This window comes from Sciurus vulgaris (assembly GCF_902686455.1).
Source record: "Sciurus vulgaris genome assembly, chromosome: 8".
NCBI classification, from domain to species: domain Eukaryota; kingdom Metazoa; phylum Chordata; class Mammalia; order Rodentia; family Sciuridae; genus Sciurus; species Sciurus vulgaris.
Window position 1 is genome coordinate 48,160,010 of NC_136468.1, and position 27,154 is coordinate 48,187,163.

Here is a 27,154-nt window from a genome sequence, read left to right on the forward strand (position 1 = left end):
AACCCTGTACTGTAGGATGTGCTGATTCCTACTTAGCGTGTTCCTTGCTGTGTGAGGCTGACTTCTTAATGGATTGTCACAGACCTTTCTGTGGCTGAGAGGTATCAGAAACCGTGATGGTGAAGCAATGACAAGGGAACAGAAGATGGGCGAGGGAGCTTTGACTGGAGACTTCACTCTTTAACTTCATGCCCAGTTCCATAATTGGGCTTTCAAATGTAATTCTACCTGCCAATTTACACTTTACCAGAGTTAAATCTTATTTTTAGTTTCATTTCCATGAAAAATGTGCACTTTGCTCTTGATTGATAGATGTGTTTTGACAGTTAATACAGGTTTACCCAGTCAAGGCTTGTTTTAGTTGAAGGTGAAAATGGAAGAAAAAGAAAAAAATTACTGCGACAGATCTCTGTATTTCTCATTTTATTGCATTCGTTGTTTAACAACAATAATACTCATTGGCAAGAAATTTATTTACACTAACAAATTAAATTTAATCACAGGTATTTTTAGATTGGTCAGAAAACAAAGGACCACTGTTATATTTTGCTTTGAATGCCTCTGAAAACCAAAGAGTAAGGAATGTCATTGAAACAGTACATATTAACCAAGCACAAGAGAACAATTCAGACATGGCACTATTGTCTCTTTCATGCAAATGAATAGACATCAAAATGTACAAATTAAAAGTTTCAGGTAACATGCTACCCACACTTGCTGAACTCAAAATTATTTTCAAACAACTTTTTCTTATTGATATATAAAGAAAGATGAAAATGAATCAAATTCTTACAGGAGAACAGAATTTATTATCTTTCTGTTATTTTTCAGCTGCCCAGTTTTGTAATATGTAGCAGGTGTATTAGTGGTTTGATTGCAACACCATTAAAAATACAAGAGCGGTAGTTATGACATCAAATAATAGTGAAGGAAGCATCTGTATATATAGGTAAGGAATTTCACCAAGCACTAGCTCAATTCCATGTTGTTGGGAGGTGTCATCTTGCTGGAGTGCCTCTTTCTACATTTTTAGACAATTTTAAATATCTCTGGCCAATTGTTCTTTCATGAATGAACAATCACAACCTTAACAGAAAACCTGGGTGTATGAATAAAAGAGCTGAAAGAATCAGAAGTGTACACCTTCCAACAACATAGACTCACAACCACCTGCATTATTTTTGGTGACAACCAAATGCCATTATCAGCACAAGATGTCCAAAACACCATTACTTGGCACAAGAAGTCAATAAATGGTCATGTGAGGGCAGCACTGCCATCAGAGAGCCAGGCGTTAGTGACTAAAGCTACTGATTATGTCATTTTGGAAGTTTGAGCCAATGCACAGGAACACACAGTGTGACTTTTAGCCAAGAAAACTGTAGTCTGCCATTGAAAATGCCCAAAGCTGCATAAATGTCTTCTGAGCTCTAACGCAAAAAAAAAAAAAAAAAAAAAAAGTGCAGTCTCAACACCAAAGCATTAACCAAACATTTGAGGAGATTTTAGCTTACTAAAATACCATGTATCTAATAAATCAATTTTACCAAAATATATAAACACAGAGAAGGATAAGTGCATTTAGTAGGAATACCTACATTAAAAATAAAAACCCTCTTAAATCTATGAACCATTCAATGTATAGACAATACAAAATATGGCAATAAGGCTCTGATTACAGCTCCTAACTGACGTTACCAGGCTCCATATACAGTATTTTTTATGCCTTGTGATTGCCACGTATGTTTGGGTAAGGTGAAGATATAGTCACACAGATGTAGTTCTGAACACCTACGCAGTGGCATGCATGTTGAGGAGTTAACTGTTCTGCTCTATTTCTTACCTCTTAAACACTGCCGAATCCCTAGTGCTTTGGGGCTGGGTAGGGCCGAGGATTGGAAAGCATTCTGTTTTGTTCCTCCCCAACTCTGAGGATCTGGAGGCAGGTAGGTCACAGGTCCATGCTGCTCACATATGTGAACCCTCAAGTTACAACCATTCTCTCAAGAAACCCACAGACACCCGCAGTGAAGGACCCACTGTCTACCATAAACATACTTTGCTTTCACGTTTTGGGGAAAAATTATTCTTCAGGCTTTTTCTTTTCCCTCCAGCTTCTGTCAGGCCTATTCTACACTGCTACTTCAAGTTATTAAGATGTGTTCTGTTTACTTTTTCCCTGGTATTTTGGACTAAACTAAATTTCCTGAGACTTTAAATACTCAAGACAAATGCAAACAAAATTTGCCAGCATACCCAAGCTGGTTTTCAGGAGTGAATCACTGAGCACATTCAAATTTCCCATAACACTGCTTTCTTTGGAGTATCCTCCCCTGTCTTACTATCATGAGAAGAGTTCTGGTAGAAGACACGGACATCTTACTGACGGACTTTATCCTTAATTGTTTAGCTTTGGAAATGTGCACAGGTTGGAGAAATGAATTAGAAAAGATGGAAAGCTGGGCTTTTCATTTCCATCTTCGTTTTTCCTTCAAGGAGCAATGAACCCTTAGCATTAAAGCAGGTGACACAAACCTCTGTGACCACTGTCCCCCAAAGTGAAGTGCTCCTCTATTCTAGCTGTGTTGGGAGTACCTTTAGTCACAAGTGGCATTTGGAAATTCTTAAATAACTCAGTGTAATGAGAGGGCTGTGACACAAAGTATAGATGTTTCTCTTAGAATTGTTGGGACTCCTTCCTCCAGAATCTTCTTGAACATTATTGTTAAACATTGAATGTCCTCTTGAAGCTTCGTCTAATCTTTCACACTTATAAAGGAATTAGCACATCTACAAAAACGCACATTTCATTTACCTTTTTTTTTAAACAATGTAAACTTTAAGCACATGTTAATCCTATGACACAAAGAACTTCGGGGAGAATTCTTTGTCCTTAGGCAAAGCAGTGCCATAGAGGTGAGCTGCCAGATCAAACAACCTGTGGAGGTCTCCTAGCTTGGGCCTGAGGTATTTAGGGATTTTAGGTTCCTATAGGGTCACAGGCAGTGGGAAGGGCTAATTTGGTTCTCACTTTTCCTCTTGCTACCTTGTTCCTAACAACAAAGGAGTACAAGGTGGATGTTTCCACTCTGTGCCAAGTGAAAGCTGAGTTTGGCATTAGCACCTATCATATACTGCGATCATTAACTGCTGTGGTTACAAAGTCTGTGTGATATTGGCAGATGGGAAGAGGTTTCTGCCTAACTGAATACCGAAGAACACTTCTGATTAATTGTGTGTGTTTGTGGGGGGCCAGGTAGAGAACAAGGAAAGTATCCCATAACTGTGAGTTACTTTAAGGGAGATGGTCTTAAGCACAGTAATCTGTTATAAAGTTCTTCAGTGGAAATCCTGATCCAGATCCTGCTCCCATAGTGCTCTCTGTCTACAGCTTGCATCACTATATGCCCCCTCCCTGCAAAACATCCCCAATATCCCAAAACACTTTTGGCTATTGTTAAGAGTAAAACTGAGTTGTTCTCTACTAAAATATAGTGCACAGTAACCAGATATTCCCTTTTTGTTTATTTTCTGATAAGAAAAAAAAAATCTGCAAAGTCTTTAAAGTTCATGAAACAAACTACTTTGTGTTAAAGTGTATGGACACTGAAAACTACTAGCATTAAAGGAGGATTGTGCAAGGCACTGGAACCTCGATTAGTCACCATGCACTACAGTCAAAGAAATAATAGTAAAACAAAATGCTCACAAGATCTGAGGTCCTTCACTTTGTTTTCATACCCTTGTATCAATCAGTTTATATCTTGTTGTTGGACGATCAAATCAAGTCCCTTTTAAAATTTCAGCGGTTTGAAGTAGTAATGTTAAAATAATTCATTTAGATCTGAAATTACTATAAATGAACTTAAAAATCAAAATGGTTATAATATACATTAAATGATTTGAGGAACAAGAATCTGATTTTTAACATTATCAATCTGAATTTGATCTAAACACTGCAGTATACAAATAAAGTTATAATAAAGAACAATACTTCTAAGACATTTAAGAAAATACAATATAATAGATCATAAATTATGGGCGAAGACAGAGACTTATAGACATTTCCAATATATACATTCATTTTCAAATATTACCGAAGTATAAACATAACTTCAAAAAATCATACCACTTGAATACAGTGAAAGCTCCAGTGTGATCCAGGTTACTTTTTCTTCAAAGAAAGCGAAAATGGCAAAAATTTACAATAGCAAGCACAAGCATTATCAGATTTTTACTAATTTAATCTTCTAGAAGTATGAGGAAAGATTTGCTGAATTTTGTAGTTCATTAACAGTTGCTCCTGGTTTCTTGTGATGTTAATAATAGGAAGCACCAGACATCTCTAGATATTAACAAGTATTGAGTGTGGCAGTTTCATTATCATACCCAAATGAAGATAGACAGAAAAACCTAAAAGTGCCTCTCATAACTGTAAAAGCTACTCGACATCAGTGTTTCTGAGAAGTGAATTTATGATTTGTACCCAGTAACAAAAGGGCTGAAGCTTAGCAGACCAAACCATACTCTGGCACAGAAAAGGAATCAGACCTTGAGGAAAGAATAAGACAATACATTTCTAGTTCAGACAATTCCAGAACTTAGATATTAAAAATAATAAAAGTACAAACTCACCATGTTAAAAATATGAGGTGGGGTTATCTGGGGAGGAGTCTCCTTACATCGTCTGCTATGTAATACTCAAGAGCCATATCCCATGCTCTGCGTGTACAACACTTCCACCAGAGACATGGACAGCGCTGAGGACAGAGCAAGACCCCGTGTAGCAGAAGAGGTAAAATACTTATTTAAAATTTTTCTGGCCTCAAGTCTTACTTTGAAACCTGTCCATTGGAAAGTGGATGACCTCATTTTTGGAGCCAAAGCAGCAAAGAGAACAAGATACATAAGCATAAAAAGCAAAATAAAATACAAAGAAACCTCATCATTGGAAATTTCTCAAGATGACTTTATCTTTTCCTCTTTCTGCCCTAGTCTCCTGCACTCAACTAAGTTCAGTGAAATACTGAAATCCTTAATACTGGCTTTAAAATAAGCATAAGTTCTTCCACTAGCAAAATGTATCCTATGTAACGCCTTAAACAAACTTCAACTATAAAGTGGAAATCTCTGGAGTATGGTAGAGAATGGCTCAGAAAAACCATTCAAAATATCTCTAAAATGTAACCGTCAGCTTTGTTTTATAGGAACGTTCTGTGTGCTCAAAAAAAATTGGTTCTCTGGTTGAATGTTACTCAAATTAAATTTTCTCTAACTGGTATTTCTAGTTTTCTTAAAAGTGTGTTTGTTAAAACACTGAGCCCACTTGGGAAATTCTGAGTAGAAAATATGTGACAAGTTCCTGACTGTGTCACAGGCAGGCTGAAGACCAGCCAGAATGTTCCCCAGGAGAGGAAACCTGAAAATGTTGGTTTCCTTAAAAATCAATTTCCTGTTCAATTTGTTGGGGCGGGGGAGGAACTGTGTTGTGTTTGCCAGTGTTGCTGAAATACTCAGCACACAGCGGTAGCAAAGTAAACAACAGATCCCAACATCCCATGGCTGCATTAAAGCCTGACTTTTTCGTCTTTGTTCAGCAACATCTGGAGGATAAACATTACCTTCAAAACCCCAAGGTATACCCACATCCACATTCTTAAGGTTTTTACTCTCTTCTATAGTTAACGAATAGCTATGATTTTCTTCGCTCTTTCTGATGTCCAGCAAGCAGGACCATGTGCTTGCTCTTTCCCTTAGTACAAAATTATGTGGCACAACACCCATACTCCACCATGGGAATGTTCTCCACTCAGACCCAGAACTGAGGGAGAGCTTTTCCCACACACTGGACTGAACTCTGCAGCCCTAGAAAGAAGTACAGGTCCCAGATCTTGCTGGCAGGGTGCTCTCTGCCACACAAATATGTGTGAGCGGCTGCTTTCAGGATCCTACACTGAAAATTCCAAGTGCTCCATTAACACCAGGGGGTGTTCTGTTCTCATGGCAGGGCCAGGCTGGTTCTCCATGCTGCACAACACGCCCAACACAACATAGGATGTTGGTAAGGAGGAGAGGAGAGGAACACAGGTACTTTGTGTCTCTCCCAAATAAGATCTCTGGTTTATTAATAAACCAAAGATGGTTTGGGGTTATCTCAGGGGTTAAAATTAGGAGTGCATTCTATTTTTGCAGAAAATGCAGTCATTCAACACACGGTTCCTCAGTCTGTCTAGAGCAGCATTACCCCATAAGCAGTTTCTTCTTCTGGAGGAGAACAGGGCAGGAAGAGGTGGGCCATCTCTTGAGCATCCTCACCCTCTGCAGGGTGTGCTACTGCTCACCAGGGCCTTCTGTTGCAGTTGATGTCATTTTTTCCGTCTTTTTGGACTTCCTTTGCATCTGCTCTTGTTCCTTCCTCCTCAGCTTTTCTCTTTGTTTTTCCATTTTCTCTTGGGCCTTCCGAGCCTTCTCTAGAGACATCTTCATTTCCTTTAGTTTTTTTTTAACCACTGCTCGGTCCTGAGATGATGCCATTCCAAGAGCCTGCAAAGGAAGCACATACACAAACCGATTTGAAAACTGATGGCTCCTCTGCTTATTATGAGGTTAACATCATAACATATTCAAACTCATAACTGAAACATGGACAGAAGAGGTCAAAACCAATTTTATTTGTTAAAAGTTTGTATACATTGGGGGAGTTTGTGCTTTTTTTTTTTTTGTTGTTGTTGTTGTTCTTTTATTCTATGAAGTTCTTTGCAAAGTACACCCTAAAGCTCATTAAGAAAATACTTTCCAATTGGTTTTTAATGAGTAAATGAATGAAAAAAAAAAAATCCTTCTTCTCCAACCTTTGTGCTATAGACATTTACAGGCAAAAGTATTACTAAATGTATCGAATTTTCAAAGGTAGGCATGGGTACCCGCTGCCATAGAGGGCTTCAAGAAGGACAGAGAAAACTGGAATGGTTTCTTTCTTGTCAATGTAGTAATTTACAATGAGAACCAAAAATATCTTGGGGCCAGAATGCTCATGTCAGCATGACCAGCCATTTTCTCCCTGTGGGCAGACATGCAAGCAAGGGAAGCTTGATTATAATGAGGAGGTTGCTTGATGAGCCTGGAATTCAGAATAAGGGGAGTTGGTTGCATACTTTAAATGTTTCATGACCTTCAGCATCAACAGCGGGATGCATTCATCTCCCCACAGGGACAGCCTTGTCAAGGGGGCCTTCATATTCACAAGTTATTGATTGATCTCTAACCTTTTCAAGACTGTCAAGAGATACTCATCTACCTGTCAGCCTAGCAGGGGGCTGGGGTAGTGGGAGAGGGTGTGTGGTGCTGGTTGTATGCTCTTTTTGCCCTTTTCCACAGGGGTGGATGCCACCTCAGTCTCTGACATGGGCCAGACTCCTAGAGGAAATGAGAGTGAGGTCCAGGGGGAGGGAAGACTGCCTGCATATATTTATAGAAGAATGTTCTGGAGAGAACATCATCCCAGTCTTGGAGTGGTGCAGAGGGAAGAGGGGGTGTGGAGGAGAAATGAATAAGGAGAGGAAGATTCATGGCTTTTAACTCCAATGTGATGAAAAGTCCACAGTGGCCATTATTAAAACTCATACTACATGGGAAGTAAGCAGAGTTAATAAATGGACCATGTGTTGCCACGTGAAGTAATGGAGTGGGTCCCTAGCTCTCCTGAGCAGCCTACCTCTTGTTTCAGAACCCATGACAGACTTTCTGAAACTGTTTCCAACTTAGAAATAATTCGTCAGCCTTTCTACTGACTGCTGAGAATTCTCCTTGGATATGCAGAATGCTCTTATCTAATGAAAACATTTTAGGTGCTATGAGTATTGCAAATCATACCTGGTAACCTAACACAGACGAATAATTCTTTACCTTAAGTTTATTTCCATCCAATTGCAGGAGCTGCTCTCCAGTGATGTTTTGGGCACTGAATTCAGAGACATACTGCTCCAGATTTAGGCTCATTAACCAGTGAGAAACCTGCTGCACACTCCATTCATGAACGGCCCGACTCTGACACTGACTGTGTTTGGGAGACTGTCCATCATCAAGGATCTGAGGTAGGAATGTCGTAGTGTTGTTAAAGGACCAAAATGCTATGGTTCCTATTATGCTATCAAAAGAAATTTCTTAACCTACTAGAGCCACATTTATTTTTAAACCACAAAATGATAATGTTTATAGTACTGTTAAAAAGAAACATACTTATTAGCTACACGGTTTTAGGTCTATGGAAATTTTAAAAAATTCCCCCAAATAAAGTACCATTATTAATGTAGGAAGTTTAATATTGAAAAAAAAAAAAAAAACTAATGTTGCAAGCTTTTATATCAAAACACTCTGGAAATAGCAGATATAAAAAACAAACATAATTCTCTACATGCAGTGCACCACTCTGCATTTATCCTCTGATAAGACATTAAAGTTATACAAAACACATTAAAAATATTGAGGGATCTTTCACTTGGAAGAGGAGAGCATTAACCCCTCGAGTCTTCTTATGGGAAACTTTACAACTATTATTTCACTGAGAAGCAAGTAGACCTGAGAGGAAGGTGGGGTGGGTAATATCCACAATTACTTTTAATACTTGGGGAAACTGAGGCTCAGAAAGTCTATATTATCTGTCCTAGATAACACAGTAAGTAGCAGAGCACAACAGGAAGTGGTTTGTTAGAAAATACAGGCTCTGTCCACCATGTAATATTCCTTTTAATAGTGCAAAGGGGCAGGTTGGTTCCTACAACTGCTAAGCTGAGAGGAGATGAAGGCCATGTTAGGTTTCATAGAAAAGACAGGGGTCACCTCGGTGACCCACATGAAGAACACAGAGGAGGGGATGGGGTAAGCTGAGATGAAGGCAGAGGAGATGCTATGAATGGGAGGAGTCAAGGTAATGGGGATGGCAGATACACAGAGGGACTTGGAGGGGGGAGTTAGAAACTCTTGATTCAAGAACATTTTTTAACTAACACGTAGACAAGGGCAGGGAACAAAGCTATTTAACACAAGGAAACTCTCTACTGTGGAGGAAAGTGTGTTTTTGTATTGTTTGACTTTAAATCATTTGTAAGGACAGAAAAGCAGTTTCAAACAATACCACATAAGGCACCACACACAGCTCACCTCGTCATCTATCATGTCCAGGCTCTGAGTGAGGGGCAACAAAGGAATCAAGAAGAAAAGGGTTATAGAAATAGGACACACAACATCAACAGTACACAGTTTTAATAAGTTTAAAATCATACCAAACTTGAAGAACATAGGCAGAAAAGTTTACAGGGAAAAGAAGTTTTACAAAACAAATTTCATGTTAAAAACAAGCATGATATTTAAATAAGAGCAAAAAAATCTTTACTTACGTTGTTTCTGCCTACCCACCCCCACCCCTTTTGGGGAACTAAACGAATCCTTAATGTAATTTCCTGCCTCTCTTATATACATTTATCTCCTGAAAATTCTTAGCAGTGCTGACCTTGACGCTTGCTTCTAAGTAAGTGGTTCTCACCCTATTTTGCTTCCTTATGAGAACTGTGTTTCTCTATTGAAATGATTCCATCAGGATCCACACCACATTCAGAAGGAATAGCAGAGTCTTGGTGGAAGCAAGGGAAAAAAAGGAATGGATAATTGGTGAACTCCCATATGAGCTGAGCTGTTTTTGTTTTCCAGTGCCCAGCCTCCCCACTGTGTGACCCTGGAAATGACGTAGTACTTTCTTGATGAGAGGGAGGGAGAGAAATCACAAAGTCCTGCTGGTTTCTATACAATAATTTATCCTAAAAACCATTTTCCCACGAGAGTTCATGAGACAAATGTCTGATCATAGTGCCACTATAGTACCTCATCTGATGACAGTGCTAAGGACTGAGAGAGCCCTGGTGTTTTGGGTTCTGCTCCTAAACCGCTCAGGTCTGCGGAACTGGTACTGCTGGGACTGAAGTCATCATTGAAGGTAAAATTCTGGAAAAACAAAGAAAGCTCAGTGTTAAAGGGGCACAACAAGTGAACCAGAGGCAGGTGTGTTTGCAAGTTCTCAGAAGGTTCTTTTTAAGCGATCTCAGAAGAAACTCATGCTGGGTTCAGTAATGACCTTCAACCGGGCAGTGGTTGAGAATGCTGTGCCTTTTGTGCCTGATTGAGAATTCTGGTGCTTTCTTCATCTGATGAAAGGAGAGGTGTTTTAGAGAAATGATTCTTCAATCTCTCTCCAAGGGTACAGAATTCATTATCCTCTGCTACTGCTCAGAGGAGTAATATTAATAAGCCTATTTTCTTTGACCCTAATTGTGATGAGTAACAGTGTAAGTAAAAATACAAGATGGTGTGGAGAGGATGAGTTATTAGGAACAGATGGTGATTCCTAACAGGAAGGTAGCTGGAGCACCCCTGGGAAGGAGCGCCTGTGGCTGTCCATGATAAATACTGTGAGAAGTGGCAGATCCACTTCTGGAGGTAACCCTTCAGGATGATGAGTTCTGGGGGAGGACAGTCCGAAACACGCTGCGTGTTCCATGCTGGAATGAAACTCTCATGGCACCAGCAGATAAAGAGGCTGGGCACAGAACAGATAAGTGGGGCTGGAAATCACCTGGGGCTGGGGAGGTGGAGTATGTAAACAAGACTTCCATGGAACCTCATTAACATGTTCAGAGGATATTATAATCAAACTTAACAATGGCTACCTAGCTGCATTCGTGGAAACATTTTAAACCAAATCTGGAGTCTCCTCAGTTCATGATGATGGTAGTATTACTCAAACAATATTTATATGCCTTAGATCCGATAGTAAAAGGCTCAAATGCTGTACTGCTGTCAATACTTTCGCTAATACAAGTAGACTGACTGGATTCCCAGGAACTCTAAGCACTTGGCCAACGACCATCTTGTTTCAAAACTTGGACTGTTAGTTTTCCATTAGGTTCCCTTGTACTGGGTTTAGTAGGTTATCCAGAATAAACACCATATCAGAGGCTAGGAAACTAAGTGCCAAACTAATTCCAAGATTTGCTAAAACTTCATAAAAGAAGTCTAAATCAGAGCACATGGAGCTCGGTCAGTAGAACATTTAAGCAGCAGGGTGTTTAACACAGAACATCACCATCTGGTATTGTCAATGGAGACACAAACTCAGGCCCCAGGCAAAACCCTTTGAGCTGTTAACCTCAAGAAAAGAATTAAATTCAAGTAACATTAATTACATGTTTCTGTTTGAGAAAGAAACGTGAACATAGAAAAAAGGAGACCAAACGACGTGTGAAAGTTAGCCACCATATGTGTTTCAATAAAATGTTAGATAAGGTTTGCAGTGTCATGCTGGAAATAACCATCATACATTTAAAAACAAATCACACTCATGCATATAATTCCTAATTCTGGGAAAATTCAAGAACTTCGGTGACAGAATTACAACAGCTGTTCAGCATGGAAATTTGATATGAAAAGAAGGAGTGAGCATGGTGCCGTGTCAGCACTGGTTTGTTTTAAGGAGTTTCACTCAGATGTATCAAACACATGTTTAGTCCCGAATTTATCTGTTTTCCAGTAAATCTTGAAGAGCACAGCAAAATAGTTTTGTAATGTAATTTAGAGTACTTAGTCAACAGATCTATCATACTGTTTCATGATTTGAACGCATCTTTTCCCAGCATGGCTTAACTGTCAAACTGAGATTAAATAGGAGTACGTGAAAAGACAGGCAAACCAGAGAGAAATGCACACTCTAGAATGGAACCGTGCTAAAGCAGGTGATGGTCAAGTGAGGCTTTCTTCTCCCCACACAAGAAGCACCACACGTTGCTTGTGGCAGCGTTACCACACTGGTTCCTTGGATCCAGAGCACACACAGGTCGAGGACGCCTTCCAAAGACTGGACAGGAGAAGGGGTTTGGGTTTTTCTTGTTTGCTTTTTTAATCCATTTGTTTTCTACCTTAGACCCCGTTTTATCTGAAATTATCTCAGGAGAAGGCTGAAGGGGACTTGTAGGTGAAGGCAGGTTCCTGAAGGAATAGGATCCTTTCCGGCTTTCATTAAACCAGGAGAAAGGCATGCAAGGGGAGCGGGTGGAGGCCTGAGCTGCAGAGGGTGGCTTTGCTTTCCAGTTTTCCAGCCTGCCTCTGAAGATCCTGTTTTGTGAAAAGAATGGATGTTAGACAAAGAAAGACAAAAGACTTAAGCAAATTCTGAAAGGACTCTCAATATAGCTTCAGTAGTAACTGAGAAACTCTTCTACTCAGCAGAGTAAAAAATTTGCAAGTTGGGCTATAACACTAACCTTACTAGTGACATTTTTTGCATCTAAATGGATTCTGTGACAATAATCAAAGCTCTCACACTGTAATTGCCATGGCGAATTTTATGAAATGTACCTATAAGTGCATGTGGATGAACTAAGCCCAGGGAGGCCATCCTGTAGGAACTGCTCTTGGGCCGGCCATCACAGCAGCCCCTTCGCCTGGGTGGCACATCGGTACCTCACAGCAGCTCTCAAATAACATCCTTCCTGCCTTCCTTGGGACCGGTGCTCCCAAATGTCTAACATTTTAGAAAATGATACATTTAAATAATTTGGACACTTCAGGGTTTGTGACACTTGGAACACAACATGTAGCTTAGTGGCTTTTCATCATTTGGGTGTTTCTTCAAAGGAGTAGCACAAGACTTGAAGTCCTTGTACCCCCTTTGGAGGTTCAGAGTCTTGCACCTCCTGAGTATGTGGCCATGGGCCTTCTCTTGGTCTGCATCTGCTCATCTGTGAAAGGTGTATTTTTATGTCTCTCAGATGTGGTTGTTAGGAATTAAAGAGCATATGTGAAAGTGCTTTGAAAACTACCTAAGTATTAAATTCTATGTTTACTGTTTAACATTTAAAGGATCTAAAGGCATTTAAAGAACACAGTATGGAAACAGTACCGTCAATGCAGGTACTTTCATATTTATATTAATCTTTTGGTTAAGAGAAAAATTCTTGTCAAGAGCCAAAGTAGGAACATGCAGTGGTTTACATGCATCTTAGAGGAGGTCTGCCTCACTATGTCCAAATGTTACTTGATGGAATGTCTATTATTTGATAGCTGGTCATGTCACAGTAGATTCCCTTTCAATTAAAAGGGATTAAACACCAGAGCTAGATAACTTCTGTCCCAGATGTATTCTGAAACTTAGTCCTTTCACATCTCATTTCAAATATATTTTGAAATATATTTCAAACTGATATAAATAGTATAACTCCTAAAACTTCCAGCTTATTAAAAATATTGTGAGAATCAAATGGGACAATAACTGAAACAGCATCTTATAAACTGGAATGCAGTGTACAAATATAAAGTGATTATAAGAATGACAACTAAAGAGAATGGAGAAGTCAGTGTGGTTTTGGGAAAACACTGAAATCAGCAGTTCGGTGAGTAAAATTGTTAAATTGTTGGTTACATTAAAGATTTCAAAAGGTCTGATTATGTTTAATAAAGTATTTAAAAAATGGGGGGGGGTCTTCAGGGATAATAGATAAACATCAACCAGAGATGTGTCAACCATCAATTTCATCCTCAAGTCTAAACTAAGTCTAAGTCTAAGTCTAAAAAAAATATCCTTAAATCTAAATACTTATGTCCCAAGATAGGAGGAGTAAACTCAAGAAAGCATGCTAGCAGAGGCTGACTGGTCTGTAAGAAGCATTTTTTAATCCCTAGGCTATAGACAAGTCTGATAAGAACCATCTGGTGCAGCTGTTTCCATTCAGATCTTAGGCACCCAGACAATGAATTAGCATTGGGGGAGGACAGCAAAGGAGTCAACCTGGAATTTGTATTTTAACACTAGTCTGATCTGATTCAAAGTTTTTAATACTTTATTCATACTATCCAGAATGCAAATATAATTTTTCTTTTTTTTGGTGGGGGAGAGAAAAGCAGATTATTTTTTCTGATAGGAAACTGTTGTGCTGGTTCCCCATCCCCGAATTTCCCCCTTGCTGGTAACACCATGAGAATTAGATGTCATCCCAACCTTGGTCTTCACTGCAGTTGGGGAACTTCTAAATCTAGGTTACACAGGAAAGGGACAGCTGTCTCCCAGACTCTGAGGGATGGGAGATCTTATCTCCTTAATGTCCAAGAATTCAATTTGGGAAGGACCTTGGGTTCGTAGCCTTTGGAATGTAAATATTTGCTTCAATGGGGAAGATAAGACTAGTGACTCCAACTTTATAGCCCTGGGAGTGTCATGGAGCTCCATCATCTCATTCCTCCTGCTCCCTCATCTCCTTAAGATGTTACCACATACCTCTGGGGAGGTAAATTTCTCTGCAGTTCTATCTTTCCAGTCATAATTTAATTTCTAAGACTTGTCTTTTAGCTTAGATCACACATTCCAATAAAAATGTCGAAAATACTCTTTGCACATATCTAAAAATATGTTCTCTGTGGTCCCATTCTTGTAATGGGGCATATCTGAGGAAAACTAGACCTGCAGATCATGATCACCTCTGGCTGTCAGTTTCTGAATCAAGGAAATTTTTAAAAGAGTTTCATCTATAATTCCAATAAAGTTTGGTAGCACTTAAATGGTTATAGTTTAAAAGTTTATAAAGAGGCCATAATTAATGGCAGCATGAAAATCTAATCCTACTTCCAATTGAATTGCCTTTGTAATAATGCATTTAGGCTACCACCACTTTCTTTAAAAAAAAAAAAAAAAGTAGGCAGGAAATAGGAATACTGTTTCCTGAGGTGTCATTCTCTTGCTTTATTTGAAAAGGACTTTTGGTAGTACAAATCCTGGCCAGACAACATTAGGAGGGGAAAAATAAATTTTGAAGGCCACAACTAATTAATCACTTCCATAAAATTCTTTCTACCAGGAAAATATGTAAGATGAATAATCCCATGTGGAGTTGTATATCCAGCAATTAGGACAGGTCCTGGGGCCACATTCTTATACCTTGTGGTGAGCAAGGTCATGGAACCCCCAGCCTCTGCTGATACCCAGGTGCTTTCTGCCACTTCATACACCAAGGTAATGGAAAGATGGAAGACATGCAAACAGAAATCAATGAAAGATCACTTTCAAGGAGTCAACCACTGTCCCCATAACTGTATACCACCAGATTTGGGATACTCTGAAGAGTGTTTTACATGAGGTCTGGCTGGGTCCCTCTGGGGGGCTATCTCCTATCTCCCTCACTTTATCTGTGACTTTAAAAGTCCATGACGAATAAAGCCCTGTGTGCTTCCTGGCATCCCAGATGAACTGAACAGAGACATGCTTCCATTTGCTTGGAACTACAGATACAGAATTCTCATTTTAAAAAAAGAAACAGCTAAGGGCTGGGGATATAGCTCAGTTGGTAGAGTGCTTGCCTTGCAAGCCCAAGGCCCTGGGTTCAATCCCCAACACCACAAAAAAAAAAAAAAAAAAAAAAGAAACAGCTAGGTTTGGTGGTGTATACTGTAATCCCAGCAACTCAGAAGGCTGAGGCAGGAGAATTGCAAGTTCCAGGTCAGCCCGAGCAATTTAGCAAGACCCTCAGCAACTTAGTGAGACCCTATCTTAAAATTAAAAAAATAGGACTGGGAATGTAGTTCAATGGTAAAGCATCCCTGGGTTCAATTCCCAGTAACAACAACAACAACAACAAAGGAACACTATATTACTTTAAACTAGAAACCTATTAGTCTACCAGACATACTTTCAAGAATAAATGCCAATTTTCCTGGATAAATTGAACCACTGGGCCTACAAAGGAGCAGAAACAATTTGGTAGTAGATGCTTAATTTTGACTACTCTATCTGTTTTACATTGTGGAGAAAATGTTAGGAATAATACAAAATCCTTCTTTCTCTCCTTTTCTGCTTCACCCCTTCCTTCCTTTCCTAACACTTTCTTTCCCTTTTCTTCTTTCCCACTTCCCCTAAAAAAATCAAGATCAGTAGAAATTAATTCTTGATGGATCTGAAAATAATTTCCATAAGATCAAAACAGGAATGTGTTCTGTACTTCCCTAAGCTTTTCTTTAAACTGTACATTAATGGCTTGTAATTATTTTTAGATTCACAAGTCACTGAGACATCCCTGATTATTTTATTAGGAATCAGCAGAAAGAATGGCTTCAAATTCAGTCTTCCCTACCCCAAGGTATCATGTGGGGTGTAGCACTTCCTGGCATTTAAGTAGTTTACAGCTAAAAACCATATAGAACAATTAATTCATGTATATAATTTTGAAACCAATTTATCCTGGGGCTGGAATCCCCAAATTAAATTGCTCAAACATCCCACAGTGATTTTTTGTTGTAGTTTTAAGTTTGAATACAAGGTATGTGGAGTATTCAGAATCTAACTGGTGGTCATCAAAATATCATTTAGAGTTGGGCACAGTGGTGCACACCTGTAATTTCAAAGACTTGGGAGGCTGAGGCAGGAGGATCACAAGTTCAAAGCCAGCCTCAGCAACTTAGCGAGGCCCTAAGTAACTTAGTGAGACCCTGTCTCAGACTAAAAAAATAAAAGGGGGGCTGAGGTTGTAGCTCAGTGGTAGAGTGCTTATCTAACACGTGTGAAGCACTGGGTTCAATCCTCAGCACCACATAAAAATAAATAAATAAATAAATAAATAAATAAAATAAAGGTATTGTGTCAAACAACAACAACCAAAAAAACCCTCCACATTGTATCATTAAAAAAAATAATAAAAGGGGCTGGGGATGTGGCTCAGTGGTAAAGCACCTCTGGGTTAAATCCCCAGTACTCTACCCCCCAAAAAAATAAATCACTAGAGTTCACAAACTGTCAAAACAGGAAAAACATTAAAGGAACACAGAATTCAAGCACATTGTAAAGGAAATTAATTGAAGAAAGACAGCTGCAACCAGAGATTTCATTTATCTAAATAAGAAGTGCTTCTGTAAGTTTCCAACGTCCACTCACGAGACAGAGTGTAAAGTCAGTTCTCAGGGGTAATAATGGCTCAGGGCCAACTGCCCTGGACATATCCTGCTCTGAGAGCTGAGTTCTTGTCTGAATCTGAGAGGGGTCAGCAGTCTATCAGAGATGGACACTGCAGAGTGTTAAACTCATGTGAGGTGATGACACTATTCCCTAATCACCCTTCCCCCAACCGACTGGGAAGGTTTAAAAACAAAATAGAGAAAGAATTATATAAGTAAACCTATACTTTCAAAACATAAATGTTAACTTTAAGACTAATAAATATATTACTCAGGCATTTGAGTAAATTTGTGCCATTAGAAATGTGCAAGATAAATTTGACTATTGAGTCTGTCTTAAAATTTTATTGCTATTTTTGGTGTTGGAGTTTGAACCCAGGGCCTCAGGCATGCTAATCATGTACTCTAGCACTGAAGTATACCACAAGCACTCTATCTTTAGATTTTTAAACTTATTAAAACTCACTTTAATGTTCTAAAACTCATTTTAGATTTGTGTTTTTAATGTATAAAGTTAACCACATTGATAAGCGTAATGGAATATTTAGAGTCACTATAGTTAAAATTCTTGCCTTAGATTTTTGAGAGCTTTTGTAAACATGGAAAAGTGTTTGCTTATTAGGTATGTAAATCTGTTGGGTTTCAGGCATTTAAAGTACTTAAAATGAAAACCGAATATTAAGTGCAAATAAAAGTGGGTTTTGTTTTTTTTTTTTTTTTCCTTTTGGTACCAGGGATTGAACTCAGGGGTACTTGACCACTAAGCCACATTCCCAGCTCTATTTTGTATTTTATTTAGAGACAGGGTTTCACTGAGTTGCTTAGTGCCTCACTTTTGCTGCTGGCTGTGTACTTGTGATCCTCCTGCCTCAGTCTCCCGAGTTGTGGGGATTACAGGCAAGCGCCAAAAACTGGGACAATTCTAGGGTGAATAAATCTGCTCTATAAGGCTGAGTTGACATTACCCAGAGATTTCATGAAAGCAAGTACTTTCGCTGGCCAGGCAAAGGTGAGGTGCTTTTCTATTCATATGCATGTGCATCTCAATCCTCAACTCTGCTAAAAGGTGTGTTTCCACTCAGCCCCAATGACTGGTACGTGGGACCCTGCCTTACTCAGCAACAGGGTAGAGCTGCCCTCCAGGTACTTGTCATAGGATATAATCTAAAATTCACTGTCATGCCTTGATTTATCTAAAGCCTCTGAGAGAAAAATTATCTTGAAGGTTTGCCTGAAGTATAATCCCAATAGCCCACTCATTCTTCAAAGATGACAAAAGTCTTTCTTGGATGAACAAGACTGCCAGTAAAATATGGGTGGAGAATACTTTTACATCCCTCCCAGCAAACTTGCTTCAAGTATAAATGATAATGATAGCCATTTATGTTTATTAAGGACTTAAAGTGTGCTTAAATGTGATCCCTTCAATCTTCCCAACACTCAAAAGAGGAATGCATGACAGGTGTGTACATGTGTATGTGTGAGGGTGTCTCCATTTTACAAATGAGGAAACTGGGGCACAGAGAGGTTAAATAACTTGTCCAAGGTAAGTAGCACAGTTAGAATTCAAACTCAAGTTCTTGACCATTTGCTATTATGCTCTTGGCTTTCACTGAAAGGTCACTACCACACTTACTATGAAAATATTATTGAAGATGATATAGATAAGTACCAACTGTACTTTTTGCTTTATTTTTCCTATTCAATTTATTTTAGAATAAGTTATGTTGTATAGAAATGTACTTTTGTATATAAACAAATTATTTTTGGAACAAAGAGGAGTAGCCTGTAAATGATTAAAAGAATAATCACATGAATATGTGACAATTTATAGACCATCTGGGTAATGAGTTAGAAATCAAAGGAGGATTTTTCATAGAATCACATAGGTTAACACTATTCAACAGAAATATGAATCTCATGTATTTTCTAGTAGCCACATGAAAAAAGAGGTAAAATTAATTTTACTATTAATACCTTTTGTCTAATCCCCAATGCAAAATGTTCTATCAACATGTAATCAATATTATAAAATTAATAAAATATTTCACATTCTTTCTTTTCATACTGTCTGAATATAGCATGCATTTCTTCCTACAGTACATCTCAGCATAGACTAGTCAGGAAATATATCTAACCAGAGGTGACCACAGTGGATAAAGCATATAGAGGTGGACAAGGGAGTAGGGACCATGCACTTTTAGTCCAACCCATTAATTTTTTGAAAGGAAACCAAGGTGACTTACCTATAGAAAAGTCAGGGCTACCACCTTGGATTCCAGCTCAGTGATCTTTCCACTGTTCACACATTCAAGGTGAATGTAAATTCACTTCCACAGAGGCATGCAATCTCCCTCAGAGACATACACCTTTGCTCACAGGGCTTTCCAGTCAGGGACTAAACTGGGAGCTTCTCCACAGAGCTCCAAGTAGATGCTCCACTGGTAACAGTGGTCGCCTGTTCTGAAGTTGAGGAAAGGATTTTATCTGACCCTTGGGTGTGTCCTTTAAGGGATGAATAAGTCAGATGACTAAATGCTTCCTACTTTTGTTATCTTCTATGCTTCCTGTTTAAATTGGAATGTTCATTGAGCATTTATTTGAAAAGTTATAGAACCAAATCACATTTCTTTGTTGGGTTTATTTATTATGATTATTATTCTCATCTATTTTCTCAATTTGTTTCATGCTGGTCATGTATCTGAATCATTATCTTTCCACGAGGAACACAACAGTGTAAACCCTACTCCACGGGGAGGAAAAACCTAAAATCGAAACCAAATTTAACAAATGTCTATCCTTCTTAAAATCAAACAGCCACAGGTTATAACGAGCTGATGACCTCAACAGATTTTAACAACCTAATAAGAACTGGATAAAAAGCCTAAAAGATAAGATTACCCTCCTTTATCGTGGGGTGAGGAGTCTATTCTGGGCTCTTCTCTATAATTGCAGTGTGACCCTGCAGCTGATTATACTTATGCCCACCTACCTGCAGGGACCCTGTGAAGCCAACTCACTGCATTAAGCTCCTACTGGGTGGTGATTCTGTTCATCCTGGAATATATTTTCTAAGGTTCAGGGCCCATTATCAATCCATATTAGGAGAACAGAGTCTGTCATTAGATTTGATTAGTGTTACCCAATTATTCCCATTGTGCAAAAGTAATTTTTTTTGAAGTAGAAAAAATTCTTCTGTTCTCATCCTATTTCAATTACATGAACTCCTTTCCATCCTGCCAAAATTCTATTATGAATAATTATAAAATTGTGATTCTAATTGAAAACTCTTTTGTAGCATTGGTATGTGAGGAAATTTTTGTGAATAGACACAGGGGGAATCCAGAATTAATGTTCTACAAGCATACCAGTGGCCAGGCAGCAGAGGCAACAGCCTGCTGCAGGTTCAAGAGCTGAGCTAACTGAGGTGACTAGTGACCACCCACCCTGGACCATCTGTGGCTTTGCTTATGGTACAGCAAGCACTCACCAATACCATCAAATATATGCTTAATTTTCACCTACAACCCAAACACTGCTCCTGTGCAGCCTGCTGTGTTCACACCCCTCTTGGTTGGAGCCCCAGAGGGATTAGGTAGTGATTGCTTCTCGCCCAGGGACTAAGGGAAGGACAGTCATTCCAGAAGCATCAGAGTTTCTCTTCCATTGGGTTTTGTGCATCTCCCTCTATCTCCTTTAAATGGCCTTGTTATTTTTTTCCTATTTTGTTGTTGTTGTTCTTAGTTTTAAAGCACAAAGTAAACTGTTTTCTATTTCTCACGCCAAAGTCCCACAAAGTTAAAAACGGCTTTTGAGTTGTATATTGCCTCAGATTTACTTTATTTTTTCCTGAGATTGTTTTCCTCAGTGTAATAAAGGTGTTCTACCCTTTCTCCATTGTACAGCATAAAAGAAAACCAAACAAAGTAATTTGGGAAATGTTTTTCTCTTCACCCACAACTCATTTGGTTCTAATATCAAGGAGACTGTATAATCTGTCACCAAGAAAAAGTGTGTGTGTGTGTGTGGCGGGGGGGTGGTGTCAGAGGAAAAGAAAGAAAGGGAAATAGCAGATAAAAACTATGAAGTGGATAAGTGATCCCCAAATGATTTTACATCTTTTAACATTTTGTCTGCTTCTTCCATAGTCTAAAATACTGAGACAATTCCCCAAACTTGCAGAGACATTTAAACATCAATAAATGCATCAGAAACTGGAGGTGGCATGGTGGGTTGGAAAGACATCTAGACAGGAGGCACAGCCCCAGCTTGGCATTAACTACTGCTGCATAACCCTGGACAAATCAATTAAATTTTATTAAAGTGCAGATCAATAAATTATGGTACTACTATCCAACCTCCTAATCTCATTATAAGGATCAAATGAAATGGTAAATGTAAAACCACTTGGTAACTTGCAAATAATAATAGCAGCAAACTATTATTACTATTGTTTTTTAATATCTACTATGTGCCAAGTACCATTTTAAATGCTGTATATGAAAACTCATTTAATCCTTATACTAACCTTATAGGTAGGTACTGTCATTACCCTCCCTTTACATGAGAAAACAGAGGTAAGGAGGTAACTTGTCCAGGGTTTAAAAGGTCTATGGGCTACAATTCAAACCTATGGATTTCAGAGCTTGATGCTTTACTCTTTTCCTATATAAACCTAAATTTAAAATCATGTAATCTCAGAATAAAATTGGTAAAAGTTGATGACATGCTGTTCATTATTCACTTCTATAGGAAAGTCTTCATTGAAAAATAAGGACAGTTGACAGTACCTGCAAATCAATTAAATACCCCAAGTCCAGCAAGAAATGGTGGCCACTCTTACAAGCACGTGTACAGGACAGTCCTGATCTCAACAAGGTATTTAAGTGCAATGTTATTCTTTCAGACTAAACAAAAAGAGAAGGCACTAGTATTGTGGACAGGTAGGCAAGAATCTGAAATACATCTACAGAATTACATAGATACACTGAATTTAGAAAAACAATTATTGAAACTTTCATGTGAATGTAATTCTTTGGTTATGGACCAATGGATATGCCCAAGGCCAGATATAGGCTATATTTAAAGCAAGACAAATATAAACTGATTGTACAATTTTTCTTTCATCTTAACTCTAGGAATATCATTTTGGCGTAGAGATGCAGACTACTGATTTTGGTTTACAAAGGAAAAGGGAGCCAGAAAGTTTAGGTATAGAAATAAATGCATGTTCTTAATCACCCACTCGTACCTGCTACCTGCAGAAAACCTATTGGCTTCTTTTTCTTTCTCTTTCCATTTTTTTCCTTTGTTGGAATTCCTTCGCAAAGGTGCCCTATAATGACAGCATACAGCAGAGAGGATGAGTGGAAACTTCCTCTTTGATACTCCTTTTACAGAAGGCTTGCTTTTCACATCATGAAGAGCTTACCCAAGATCCACAAACTTCCGCCTAATCTTTCCTCCTTGTATCACCAACGAACTGGATGCCCTTAGTGATTTGGGACATTTGGCATCATCTAGGATATAGACATATATGAAAAGAACAAATTATTATTATTTTTAAAGTCATGAATCAAAAGTCAATGCATATCTAAATCCAAAAGATTTGCCTAAATAACTAACTGCAGAAGAAGATAAATGCCCTTTATGTAAGACACAGGCTCGTGCCATGTTGAGGAACAGCCACTTAATCATAAGAGGTCCTATTGGACAGAGGCCAAATATTCACCACAAAAAGTATTAGTGTCAATCCCACTGGAATGAATGAGAGAAGCAAAATAAACACTATCACACTGTCCTCTGCTTCAAAGCAGGGACCAAGATGATCTTCCTTTTGTTCTGGCTCCAACTTTCGGTTTAAATGCCTGGGCTCTGTTTTCCACATCGAGCCTTTGGTTTTGTAGGCTCTGAAGAGACTCAGCCCACTTTTTCTGTGTCATCAAAGCCCAAGAGAAAACATCACCTGAGAGTCTGAGAGATTTACAGAGACAGTGAGAGTAAAGTTTTCCCTTGCTCATGGCCGGGGACAGGTGAGGGTAGAACGTGGGAAGACTTCTTCCACAGGAGCTCTGCTATAAAACATTTATATCTTTGAAAGGTCCTTCTTAACAGTTGGCTTGGAACATAAGTTGGTTGGTCTCCATGATGAGGAAGACACCCAAGTCTCAGTGCTTGGAGCTGCCTGATCTTCACCTCTTTGAGTTAGTTACATGGGCACTCTGCTGTAAAAGGCAGCAGCTGCTGGGGGATGGGGACACACTAAAGGATGCCAAAGACCAATCAGAAGAGGCTCTACAAGTGGTGTTCCATGTCAACCTTGGGGACTAGATTCCACAGTGGCACTATTCCACCTTCAACAAGGGAGACAACTCCTAAGGCTCCACCTCAAACTATTCAGCTCATTTTCAGCTCTTGGGGTCATGTTTCAGCATACTCCACTATCCAAGATGATGAGCAAATAATGTTCTAAATTTGACGTGTTTTCATGTGTGATGCTACTCCTCCCTAATTGCCTGTTGGTTTCTGTCTCTAACTTCTAACTTTCTTAAATTTTAGGAACTTTCTGGCATAAAGAATAGATAGAATAGGTCCCTTAAGACAGTGTTCAATTAACCTTGCAGGTTAATTTTGCTTCTGAGTTTCGTACACTTCAGGAGAAATTTTAAATAGATATCAACATGTATCCTTAAAAAATATGAAGTGCACACACATTTCTCATTTAGGAATCTAGCTTCAAAACTCTTAAGCAGCACAGGACACTGATAAATACTCCAAAGATTTTTAGCAATGAACATTTCATATTTTTAGTTAATGATACTCAGATTACAATAATCAATTCCTTGAAAATGTACATAATGAAATACAAGAGTTAGAAATATGTCTGTGTCAAAATCCACTTCTAGCTTCAAATATTTATTATGGATATTTGCATCATTACTCTCTGAGTAACTGAATTAAATAGCTACCGATGTGACACACGCACGTATAAAAAAAATCCACAGACATGGCACAAATGCCTTCTAAGGTGCTTTTGCTAATGGACATTTGAAAAAAGCAGGATTTCAATTTTATTCGTAGAAGCTGAAGAAAATAAAGTGCTGAATTCTTCCAGATCAATCCTAAAGAAATTCTTAATGGCTAGGAGTGTGCAAAATTAAAAGAATACTGCCTAATTATTTTCTGAATTAGAGGTAGCAGGGAGATATTTTAATTAGTAGAGAGGCCAGCTGAGACAATGTACATGGAAATGCTCTGCACCTATTAGTATTACAGTTATTTGGACATCTTGGGACTAAAAGCCTGATTCCAGCCATCACAGAACCTGTTGCTAGGCAACCAAACATCACTATCTCACACATTTGCCAAAGTGTGTTCCAAGGAACACTGAAGAGGTAGGGTTAAATCAATCAAATTCATCTTTAATGCACATTAGAACTTCTATTCCATATAAAAACCAATACTGGATTGGTCTAATTTCAGGAAGAGATAAATGTCACATTTTTGTTATTTATTTATTAAGACTTCCACTAGGCTTTTAGAAATTTCTCCAATACTTCTTTTGAAGTCTGAGCCCCCAAACTAAGTGTGTTGGCTTTAAGCTTTGGCAACCCAGCTTTCATTTTCAAAGGTACTAAATTATCAATAGCTAAATCCTGAGGCCTTTTCTCGAGCTGCATTCTTCTTAATTTCGCTGCAAAAAGACACTTGGCTGTCCCTTCTTTTATGACAGGGTCTCCCAAATCTACCTTCTTGTCCTGGTTTCTCTCCTGAGCTCATGACCTCCAATGTTTAAAGAAAAAAAAAAAAAAAAAAAAAAGAGTTAACCATATTTCCCCATATAAAGGCTCTTCTCCTCTTTTCTGTTAATGTCAAACCCCATGCTTTAAGGCTTGAAACCCTATGACTAGTTATAACTTACTTTCTTCCCCTGTTGTCTAGTCAGCTTATGCTTCAAAGGTTCTTGTATCATTCTGCCCTGTCATCGTCCAGCGCTCTTCTTTATAGCTTATCACCTCCCAGTGTCTCTCATTCAGACTTCCCATACCTTGTACCCTTTCCTTTTTATTCCTTTGCTCAAAACAATCTTGTGGTTCCCTAGTAATGTGAAGGTATCTCCAATATGTAAATTGTAGTTATAGACTTAACTTACTACCCATTCACTCTGATGCTCAACCACTCCCCTGCATAAACAAACTGCTTCAGCCAGCTGGTTCAGCACCGTCCTTCACATCCAGATTATGTCATTATGTCTGTCTGTCTCTCTGAATGTCCTTGCTGCCTTTCATGCCCTCCTTACCTATCCTCTCTTTCTTTCTTCTTCTTTTAAAGTCCTTTGATGGTTACTTCAGTTGTATTTCCTTTGTCAAGTTTTATTTGCCAACCTCATCTGGATGCCACCTCTCTCCTCTGAACAATCATATGGTTTTACCATATTTATAGTTACAGAGGCCTAATACAATATTTTAATAAGAAGTGAATCCTTCTTTTAGAAAGCCAGATACTATTTAACATGCATTAAGTCAATGAAGATTTTTAAAGGCATGCTCTGTGTCAGCAATGTGCTACTAACCATATATAATCTTAGAATAGTAATCTCTAGTAGGTGAAAGTAGAAAACTGACAGTGTTTAATTTACTTAACTTTGGTCAAAGGTCCACTGCCATTTAAGTCTACAGAGAAAAATTTTATTATTAGGGTGCTTATATAATAGGAATAAGGAAAGTATTTTTATGGCTCCTGCTGCCATAAAATTCTGTTATACGGACCTCTAGAAAAAAAAAAAATCTTTACTTTTTCTAATTTAACTGACATTCTGTTAGAGACTTATCATTGAGCTAGTTATAATGGGACTCTTTCTATCCCAGTTTCTCCTGTGGGTCCTCAAATTTGAGGAAAAATGATGACATGCCACTGTGGTACTGACATAATTTAGAAAACACCCAACTCCAGTTAGGGTATATATTCTAGATAAATGGCAACCAATGACAGCCATCTTTAGAGTTTATGCAGCAATGTGGAGTGGAAAGAAATATACTTTTAGACTAGGAATCAGGAAGATTTTTCTGTAATGGGCAGTAAGTATTTTATGTTGCTGAGATACAGAGTCTCTGTCATAACCACTCAACTCTGCCTCCGTGGCATGGAAGCAAGCACATGTAACTGGAAGAATGTGGCTGTGTTATAATAAGGCTTCATCCACAAAACCAGGTGGTTGCAGGGGTTGGTTGATGGTCCCTCTCCTAGACAACTGTATTAGTTGTCTGGAAAATCACAGTAGTTAATCCAGAGAATTATTAAACATCAATTACAGGTTGTATTCTCTGTTAGGGACCAAGAATACAAGGCTCCCATTTGATTGTTAGATCATTTATTGTACATAAGGTGATGGAGGCAGAAGTAGCAGTGAAAAATTCTCTGAATAATGCACTCTGCCTGAGAATGAAGTGAGTGGGTCTAAGGCTTCATTAAGGCTGTGAGAATTAAACTGGGTTTTGAAGAAGGATCAAGATTTTTCTGGAGTATTGTGTTAGATGAGATTGTAAACATGAGGTCCAATTTGTCCCTGTGAGGATCACTAAGTCCCTTTTTAGTTTCCTCACTGATGAACTAATGAGTTGTAAGAACCACACAAACACACACACAGAAGGAAATCATAGGTTAACCATACCTAACCTCTCTTGAGTCTAGGTCAGAATAGCAGACAAGTCTCACACACCAAGGAGCATAAGGGTTTTGCAGACCATTATCCCATTCTGTTAACCAATGCTGCATCAGCCTCTGCAACATTCTAACAAAGGTAGCACTGGGATTCCTTAAAGTCTGAATGAAGCCGCGGTCTACTTTTTGGAAACTGGGTGAGAGGGTCGCAGGAGAACTGCAGGTTGGTGGTGTAAGCTCACCAGCGTGCTTACAGCCCAATGGCCATAATCTGTATTCACATCCAGTAAACTTGATTCTGACTTTTTTCTCACTGAGCAACTTTCTGAACCTACCAACCAGGCAAGATAGAATGGAACAAATGAAAAGATGTTGGTTAATATGATACCTGACCCTCCCAAAGCAAATTGTCCTTCTCGTCTGAGAATCAGGGTTTTCTAGGTTTGAACGGCATGAATCAGTCACCCTGAGTTTCAGTGAAGCTGGGTATATTATTGGGATTTTGGATTTAGAA

General features: G+C 38.7%; 1 protein-coding gene across 12 annotated transcripts in view; it reads right to left on the reverse strand.

The window, feature by feature from the left end:
- Window positions 1–408: 408 nt before the first annotated feature.
- Window positions 409–27,154, reverse strand: part of PPP1R9A (protein phosphatase 1 regulatory subunit 9A) — a 355,775-nt gene continuing 329,029 nt past the window's right edge. For 5 of the 12 annotated variants that reach the window (XM_079152241.1, XM_079152237.1, XM_079152245.1 and 2 more), the window contains 7 exons: window positions 22,412–22,499; window positions 22,232–22,315; window positions 11,964–12,159; window positions 9,877–9,996; window positions 9,160–9,183; window positions 7,906–8,088; window positions 409–6,543 (listed from right to left, as the gene is read on the reverse strand). In XM_079152241.1, coding sequence (XP_079008367.1) covers window positions 6,331–6,543; window positions 7,906–8,088; window positions 9,160–9,183; window positions 9,877–9,996; window positions 11,964–12,159; window positions 22,232–22,315; window positions 22,412–22,499 — 908 coding nt within the window. In that variant the 3' untranslated portion in view covers window positions 409–6,330. Of the gene's footprint in view, window positions 6,544–7,905; window positions 8,089–9,159; window positions 9,184–9,876; window positions 9,997–11,848; window positions 12,160–22,231; window positions 22,316–22,411; window positions 22,500–27,154 lie in introns of those variants that run through there. The other 7 variants (XM_079152244.1, XM_079152240.1, XM_079152238.1 and 4 more) reach the window with 4 other exon arrangements.